General features: G+C 44.2%; 1 protein-coding gene across 1 annotated transcript; it reads left to right on the top strand.

Annotated features, from left to right (window-relative positions):
* Positions 1–8: 8 nt before the first annotated feature.
* LOC134442260 (tektin-2-like) lies at positions 9–4,914 on the top strand. Its single transcript, XM_063192502.1, has 4 exons — positions 9–113; positions 1,419–1,562; positions 3,956–4,035; positions 4,673–4,914. The coding sequence occupies exons 1-4, from the start codon at positions 18–20 to the stop codon at positions 4,911–4,913; spliced, it is 561 nt and encodes a 186-aa protein (XP_063048572.1). The 5' UTR covers positions 9–17; the 3' UTR covers position 4,914.
* Positions 4,915–9,927: the final 5,013 nt, after the last annotated feature.

Raw genomic sequence — 9,927 nt, 5'->3', positions numbered from 1 at the left:
GGCAGGTGCAGAATGACATGGAGGCCCAGGAGATGGTCCTGGAGTTCACCATCCGCAAACGTGCACATAACCTGGAGCAGGCCAGGGACGAGCTCAAGTGGCAACTGAAGATTGTGAGTAGCACGTCGCATGAGGCCTGCGTGATGGGTCTTGGGGTGGGGGGGTTGGGGGGAATCACAATTACGGCTGGACGACAGAATTTCAAATGACACGTCGCATGAGGCCTGCGTGATGGGTCTGGGGGTGGGTGGGGATATCACAATTACGGCCAGGGCCGGATTAATGCACAGGTTAGATATGGCTGCAGCCTAGGGGCCCCCACCTGCCATGGGGCCCCTGATTGGCCCAAAGTTAAAAATTGCAGAATTGTAACAAAATCCATCTACTGTGTTGAATACAGTTGGTAGAGATGTTATCATTAATTCCAAACGTATAATTATGACACTGTCTAGGGTAAATCGTTCACAAAATTGCATTCTGGGGGGCCCCACTGAAACATGTAGCCTAGGGGCCCCAGACCATCGTAATCCGGGCCTGATTACGGCTGGACGACAGAATTTCAAATGACAATGGTCTTTTACTTACTGGGCTAGGCAGAATAACATGGTATGGTGTGCGTTACATTTATGTAGCGCTTTTCCACTCCTTCGAGCACTCAAAGCGCTTTACATTCACATTCACCCATTCACACTCACATTCACACACCGGTGGCCGTGGCTGCCACACAGGGTACCACCCTGCCACCAGGAGCAACTTTAAGTAAACAATCTAAGTGAGAGCGAAAGTGAAAGCCCAACTGGTTAACTCCAACTCCCATTGTCATTGTGACATAGCACTCCACAGCACACAAGTGTTCACTGCACACTGCACACAACGAAATTGCATCTATGCCTCACCCGTGCAAGGGGGCAGCCCCCAATGGCGCCCCTGGGGAGCAGTGCGGCTAGACGGTACCATGCTCAGGGTACCTCAGTCATGGAGGAGGATGGGGGAGAGCACTGGTTAATTACTCCCCCCACCAACCTGGCGGGTCGGGAGGCGAACCGGCAACCTTTGGGCTACAAGTCTGACGCCCTAACCACTTACCCATGACTGCCCTCTATTACCAGAGATTCTTTAAGTATATAGAGATATGCCAATGTAATAGGTTGCTATGGGCACCTAACATGACCAGGTTCCGGTCTGCCTAAAGGGGCGTGTCATAATCCTCCTAGCATTGAATTGAACAGTCCTTAGGTCTGCCTAGGTCTGCCTAAAGGGGGATCCCCCCCCCCCCCTTGCAATAATAGAACCCGTAAACAATGGGCCAATGGAACCTCTCTCTCTCTCTACTCTCTCTGCTATTACCCATGACTGCCCTCTAAGTGTAATGTAATAGGATCGTGTTAGCCAGAGCTTCTCTTGACCTCCTCTTGCAGACTCAAGATGAGGTCCAGGAGCTCCAGAAGGACATCCGGGGTCTGGAGATGGACCTGAATGCCAAGCAGGGCTTCCTGAAGCTGGCCCACACCCGCCTGGAGAACCGCACCAAGCGGCCAGGCGTCGACCTCTGCTGGGACGAGGTAGAGCACACACACACACACGCACACACACACACACACACACACACACACACACACACACACACACACACACACACACACACATACACACACACACACACGTGCGCCTGGAGAACCGCACCTGCGGGGACGAGATATAGGGTGCGTTCCAATATGCAACCAGTGATGTCATCATGACATATTACTTCCTGGTACGAGGCCACAAGCACAAGTGGAGGAAGCAAGGTCGCATATTGGAACGCACCCAGAGCATGCGCACGCACGCACGCACGCACGCATGCACTTCTGGGGCACAGGACCAATAGGCCAGGCGTCGACCTCTGCTGGGACGAGGTAGAGCAAGCACACACACACACACACACACACACACACACACACACACACACACACACACACACACACACACACTTCTGGGGCACGGGACCAAGCGGCCAGGCGTCGACCTCTGCTGGGACGAGGTAGAGCAAGCACACACACACACACACACACACACACACACATGCGCCTGGAGAACCGCACCTGCTGGGACGAGATAGAGCGCACGCACACACACACACACGCACGCATGCACTTCTGGGGCACGGGACCAAGCGGCCAGGCGTCGACCTCTGCTGGGACGAGGTGGTTTAGAATTCCCTTCCCATCCCAACCCTGTTTTCCAACCTCCTAATTTCAGAATTCAATACCCAATTTGAGTCATTATAATGCCCAGTCCATCTATTCCAGCATGTGTTGTAAATGAAAAGGAACAGAGAGCAAGAGGCCAGGGGTGTGTTTCTGGAAAGTGTAGTAGGTAGCCAGTTAGCAACCTCGGTAGTTGCCAATGGGAAATTGCATTGCAAACAACATAGTAGCTAACGTAGTTAGCAACTATGGTTTCGAGAAATGCACCCCAGGCATGGAGCTCAGCTGGGATGAGGTAGTTAAGAATTCTCAAGCCGGTCCCTTTTACCATCTGTATCCTTCCCAATCCAGTCTCACTTTCTCACTTCATGATTCCCAGTCCAGTCCCACACTCATTTAAATCTAATTGTTCAAGTTTGTAGAATAAATTGCATGGTGAACTGTGGAAACATTTAACGTGCATGCACCCACGCATGCACGCAAGCACACACACACACACACACACACACACACACACACACACATACACACACATACACACACACACACACACACACAAAACACACGCGCACACAGACCACACACACACACACACACACACACACACACACACACACACACACACACACACACACACACACACACACACACACACACACACAATGTCTATTATTGAAATGAAGCACGCAGAGCATGTCAAACCAACCCACATGACAAAAATCCCCAGCCCACACACCAATATTCAGCCAAGACATTCACAGCATTCATAGTACTCTACTAACGTGATTTCCCTTGTTAAGTTTATTTTTTTTATTTTTTTGTGAGGTAATCAATGAACCGATTCACCAAAAATACATCAGTAACACTTTAGAATAACTACCCAAAAAAGGTTTATAAACACATAATTAACATTTAACAATATTTTTAAACATTTAACAAAGCATTTACAAGTGTTTGTAAATGAGTAAGAACCAAACTATGACTGCACAGTGGAGTGGGAATCAACTTCACCTGTGTGAGCTTTATGTGGTTTCATGCCTTCTGGCCTTCGGAGGACATAGTAACATAACATAGTATTTTTTGCCCATTTATAAATATTTGTTAACATTTTGTTGATAATTGGTTCATTATATATAAAGTGTTTATAAAGCTCTGTATAAGTAGTTATTCTAAAGTGTTACCAACGCATCACCTTGAGGCACTGACAATATGACAACATGTCAAAATATCGGAAGGCTATCCTAGTCCTTCCTAGTCAAGTCAAGTCAAGTCAAGTCAAGTCAAGTTTATTGTCAATTTCTTTACATGCACTGGTCATACAAAGAATTTGAAATTGCGTTTCTTGCTCTCCCATGCAGACATAGACTAATCTAGGTAAGGACATAGACAGTATAGACATAGACAGTACTCATACATGGACATAGACAGTATGGATAGTCCTGATGCTTTCAACTATTTTACTAACAAATAAATATATGCAAAGCATTACTTTTATGGTCGTTGTAAAGTACAAACCCTTCACAGGCCTTCTAACCTCATCTAGATTCAAAATAGAATATTTTATCTGCACACAATTGGGTATTTCATTGGGTTTTTTAATGTATATTATTGTTTATATATTTGTTTTTTGCCAAAGGCATTTTATCTCCATATTTTGTCACCCACACACAACACGCATTGCTATGCTTGTCATGTGAAGTGCTATTTAAGTCCAGTTGAGTTGAGTATTTCGTGTTGCCTGATGGTGTATTTGTGTTTGTGTGGATCAGGTCCAGTATGGGCTGGTGGATGAGGTGAAGCAGCTGGATGCTACTGTGCAGACTCTCACCCAGAAGCTGGCCCAAGCACGGTAAGCCTGTGTGTGTGTGTGTGTGTGCATGCGTGCGTGCATGCGTGGATGCGAGAGAGAGAGAGAGAGAGAGAGAGAGAGAGAGAGAGAGAGAGAGAGAGAGAGAGAGAGAGAGAGAGAGAGAGAGAGAGAGAGAGAGAGAGAGAGAGAGCGAGCATTGCTGCACACCCATGTACTAAGTATATGTAAAGCATGTACTGTATGTATTTTCACCACATTCGTGCCAGGTGTGCGTGCAGGAGGATCTGTCCCAACTTACTCCCAGAGTGTTGAGTTAACACTATACTATGTGTCTCTGCAGTAACTCGCTGCAGGATCTGCAGGAGCAAGAGGCGTGCATGCAGGAGGACCTGTCCCAACTTACTCCCAGAGTGTTAAATTAACACTATACTATTTCTCTCTGCCCTCCGCAGTAACTCGCTGCAGGATCTGCAGGAGCACGAGGCGTGCATGCAGGAGGACCTGTCCCAACTTACTCCCAGAGTGTTAAATTAACACTATACTATTTCTCTCTGCCCTCCGCAGTAACTCGCTGCAGGATCTGCAGGAGCACGAGGCGTGCATGCAGGAGGACCTGTCCCAACTTACTCCCAGAGTGTTAAATTAACACTATACTATTTCTCTCTGCCCTCCGCAGTAACTCGCTGCAGGATCTGCAGGAGCACGAGGCGTGCATGCAGGAGGACCTGTCCCGCAAGGAGGAGGCGCTGGCACTGCTGCGGCGTTGCCAGGAGGGACGCCAACGCATCGCCGCCGCCAACGCCCAGCCCGAGCACCCCACCTCCATCTCCGGAGCCCTGGCGCTGATCGGCACCACCGCCGGAGCCGTCGTACCGCTCACCAACTCCAGTGGCAGGCACAGCGTGACCAAGGCGTGAATTAACAAACGCTCCCACATTTTCCCCGATTTTCCAATTCCCAGTGTCCTTTTTCCATCCTGTAATTCCTAGTCCTACTGCAGACCCCTTTTGCGCACACGTTTTTCCCTGACCCAGTCCACTTTGCTCACCTCGCGCACTTCCCATCCCAATGCCCTTTACATCTCTTATCACTCCCAACTTTGATTTCCCTATCCAGTCACATTTCCCAATCCAGTTCTGATCTCCCATCCTTGACCCATAACCATACCTGATAAAAAAAGCCTTGATCTAAAGCTTATTTCGTACTGTGCAATCAGTCTCTCACAAAATAAATATACTATATATTAATCTTGCTCACCCACACACATGCACAGACATTCGCGATTCATATTAGTTGTCCTACATACATAATGTTGGAAGTCTATCTCATCATCTGAACTCTTTTTTTGATTGTAACGTTTCAAGCTCTTTTTGCTGACTCTTAGTCCATGAGCCAGACCGCCGATCGCAATCGAAAGGGTGGGCAAAGTCTTGTTGGTATTTTAATATTGATATATATGTCTAGTTTATGAATTGGTATGATAACCTTTGCAGAACAGTAGCTTTATCATATTTATCATGCATTTCTTATTTGAACCATTTTACACTAAAAACGCCTAGGCTAATTTGCTAATATCTTGATAAATTGAAAGTAAAAATGACTGTGAGGTAAATATATTTATAGGAAAAGTTGTTCTACAAAATTCTTAGATAGTTTAAAGGGCACGTTACACAGATTTCCCACTTAATTTAGTTCAGGCCCCCATTTTCACTGACTTTTCATTAAAAAATTAGTGTTTATTTCCCAAGCGAGAAAATACTGGTAGATTGGGTACAAAAATACAACAATTTTCCCAGTTTATCATCTACATTACAATACAGGTGGGTTTTGTATTACAAGTTTTCTTGAAAGTTGTGTTTCATTATCCACACAAAGTGTAATGTACTTAAATGTGAGCTATTTTACATACACACCCAAATTCGATATGTAGACAAAGACCTATTGGATGAAGCAGAAACTGCACTCTTTACATAGACTAAGGATAAAGTCACTTTTTTACCATGCTGTTGTTGAGAGTGTACTACACTATACAATCCAGTGGCATGCAAAGACATTTTGGGGGGCAGGTGCTCAAGGTGGGGGCGGGGGGCATGTGGAACTTCCAGTTGCCTTGCCAGAGCAGGAGTGGGGAGCCGTTTTCATTCGAGGGCCACTTCAATTTTTATAAAGGGCTGTACTATGAACACAAACCAGGATTTCCCCCTGCAGTTAGGCCTATATTGAAGGTGGACACCTTCACAACAGACCTCACCTTCACTAGGTCCCCTGAAAACATAACTTAATTGTATTGCAAATTAAATTTCTAACAGTTCTTTACAAAACATGTCATATTCCATGTGAAACTGCATAAGATTAAAATTACATCAGGGGCCGTAAACGGCCCTTGAGACATAAGTTAGAGTCCCCACCCTTCTATTATGCTATGTTAGATCAAGGTGAATTGTCACATGCTTTTGATCTCAAGAATCGTTACCATAGATGATCATGCCAATATGGACCACATTGTGACAAAAAAAGAAAAAAAAGGAACTTAAAAAAAGGCCTTTTTTCGTCCAGTACGGCAAAGGGGCTGTTGCTTTAGAACCACCAAGTCCGTTCCTAGATCTGTGCATGCCAATGATGCAATCACTTGTGTTTGGAAATAGTAAAAATAAAGTCCCAAATCAACAGACTGACCCGCTCTGGAGGGATCACCTCACCTTCAAAGCCTTCCGAGTACAGAGAGCAGGCCAGTAATGGGGAATAACAGATTACATGTTTCACGATTACATTATTAAGAATAAAAAAATGATGAGTTGCATTCCCTTACAGTTGCTGCTTCAGTGTCTGGTAATGAAAGTACATTTACTATGTGAAAATAAGTGATGGTTTCTAGATTCACATGTTATGCTATTCTAAAATTTTGATCATTCCACACATTACCTAGCCTGGGAGTACCCATGCTGCCTTGCACGTTCTTTTCGAACTGCTAGACGATATAGTCTGGCGTTTGCCGCCAGACAACACATTACCAGAAACACAGAGAAAACACATAATGTGCATGTGTGTTGGTGTGGCATTGGCTGTGTGTCTGTGCCTGACAGATGCAGTGGACAGCATGAGTCTGCTTGCATTTGTCTCCTTCTGCTCAGTTATCTACCTTCATCTGGCTGTCCCTGCTGGTAACTCTTATAATATTGTCTTCGGCTGAGTTTCCCAAAAACACTTAAGTAGTAATAAGTAGTACTTACTTACAGTATACTGACAAGGCGCCACCTCATACAAAAGTTCCATAGCCTCCAGGGATGGAAAGTAACTAATTACATTTACTAAAATTATTGTAATTGAGTACTTTGAGTAACTGAGTCCAAAGTAGTTTTTAAAATAGTTATTATTAAAATAATTTTACTTCTACCCAAATTACAGTTTGGCCAAAGTATTTTACTTACATTTGAATCTACCTTGAGGTCTGAGTAAATTCTGAGGTAGGCAGAATTGAAATAAAGGGGAAAATCTGTCAGACATGAAGGGAAATTGTGTGTTTTTACCATTTAACATAAATTATATATTTTGGACTTATCTATAGGATGACTATCTAGGGCCCGCCAGCCCCATACCATTTGTCCGACAGCCCACAGACGGTACACAATAGTTGCAAGTAACTGGCTGGGAATAGTAGAGCACACACCAAGGACTCAAGCTGAGGGAGTACCAGCGCAGCCTGAAAACAGTTGTTTTAAAATATATACAAGAATTATTGTTTATTAACAAAATTATTCATGAATTTAATCTCACAACTGGCAATTAAATGAAATCCACCAGACTATTTCCTTTGGTAGGCTTCCCAGTCTTTGCAATTTAAGGCCCACGACCCAAACGCAATGAAATCCAGACCCTTAAGTTCAGAGTAATGGGCTGTTGTATGAATGGGCTGACCCTAGCCCTGCAACTTTGCCACACCAGCACACACAGAATTTTGTTGTCACGATCGTCAGGTTATTGGAAGATGACTTGTGCAGAGATAGCTAGAGGTCACGAAGGGTGCTATTGAAGGAAAGCGATATAAAAGCAAACTGAAGGTAACTTTTACTCAAATCACATTTTTATTAAGTATTTTTTTTACTTTTACTTAAGTAGATTTTTAAAGATGTAATTTTACTTTTACTTAATTACATGTTTTAGTATTCTTTCCACCCCTGATAGCCTCTTACTGGAAATGGGCCTGGCGACAGGCCAATTCCCTCTTGGCTGAAAACGCTGAACTACATTATAAGAACATTGCTAACATTGCCCAGTGCATGTAATGACTGAGATTGGAAGATAATTACTCTCTACCATGTTGTTAGATGGTCAGCTTAGGTCCCGTGAAATGCGGAACTAAGGGGCGGGACTTACCAAGCTCTATTACCATTTTAGTGACAATAATGACACCAAATAATGACAATATCTGTTATAATAGAGGGACTGCGTTATGGCGTTAAAGGCGGCCGGGGTACACCACATGACAGTCGGAGTACACCACATGATGGTTTTCTTGAACTACTTTGTACCCAGTGTGAGTACCACCAAGCCATGAGGTTATGTGATAGGGTATACAGTATCTTTACTTGAAATACTAATTTTCTAATGTAAGGGGGAAGAGGCTAGGGCTACAATAGAAAAGTAAATACAAAAATAATCATAAAAACACAAAAGGATGTGCAGGTCGTGGAAAGCTCAGCCTTAAAGCTCACAATGAGTTCAGAGCTCTTTCAAACAGTTTTTTCATGAGCTGGGACGGGACTGGGAACTGTCCATGGACCTATTAATGAAGCATTTAGGTGCCAACTCTACATAGCATCGACAAATACGTAGAACATAAATACAGCCCGCTACCAGCTTTTCTGCACTCAGCATGGAGAGTGTGAATCAAGCCAATTTCCACCATGTGAGGACTAGTAGTAGTAGTAGTAGTAGTAGTGTGAGGACTACCTCCTCATGCAAACTATGTGTGCCAACTATCAGTCTGGCATCTGGAAAGCAAGTCTTCAGCAGCATCCACAAATCCCAAGCCCACTTGACCATGTCTGGGCCAACGATGAAAATGTCCATCTCACTATACAGTGGATGTGGGGATATTCAGCCCCTGAGGCAGTGTTACAACTGATGTCTTGCAAGTACAGCCATCAATGTAAACTGCTGGATTGCCAATGTCTGAGAAGTAGCTGGAAATGCTGCACAACCCTCTGAAAACTTCAAACATGTGTATATCAGCATGAAGAGGATAATCATGGTGACATATTTACAGATATTTACTAGACTGAGTCAGATCCTGAGGACTGAAATAATGCTCTTTATTTATTCTTGCTGTTGCAGGAAAAATTAAGAAAAAAAAGATTTATGTTGTCATTTTTATCACATTTTGTCAATCACATATTGCTTTGGTGATTATATTAGGTCAATTGGTATGGTCTAACAACCTCTTTAGGGTCTTGATTGAATGGAAAGCATCCCTGAGGAAATGTAGGCACCCTGTGTGGTCAACAAACTGCATAATAACAAAAAACAATACAGTTTTCACATTTCCGTTTTACTGGTCCACCATTTCAATGCATGATCATTCACTAACTACCTGTTTGCAATGGTTATCATGCCATGTTAATGTACAGTATGATTATCACATGTTATTATATGGTTGTTCATTATTAGGGGCCAAGCAGCGAAGCTGGCGAAGGCCCCTATAGAGTTAGTAGGTTTTCTTCATTATTAGGGGCCAAGCAGCGAAGCTGGCGAAGGCCCCTATAGAGTTAGTAGGTTTTCTTCATTATTATTATTTAGTCACCATTCTTATCCCTCTGCAAGTCTATGGCAGCCCATAGAACCGTACGTAGGAAAATGCTGTAAATCGGCACACACATTCGGGGCGCCACCGGCTCAGTTGCATTACCCCAGCAATTATAGGGGCCCCCCCCC

This window comes from Engraulis encrasicolus, unplaced genomic scaffold (genome assembly GCF_034702125.1).
Source record: "Engraulis encrasicolus isolate BLACKSEA-1 unplaced genomic scaffold, IST_EnEncr_1.0 scaffold_1351_np1212, whole genome shotgun sequence".
Classification (NCBI taxonomy): Eukaryota; Metazoa; Chordata; class Actinopteri; order Clupeiformes; family Engraulidae; genus Engraulis; species Engraulis encrasicolus.
Note: the sequence above shows the minus strand (reverse complement) of the source record. Positions and strands in the feature narration are given on the sequence as shown.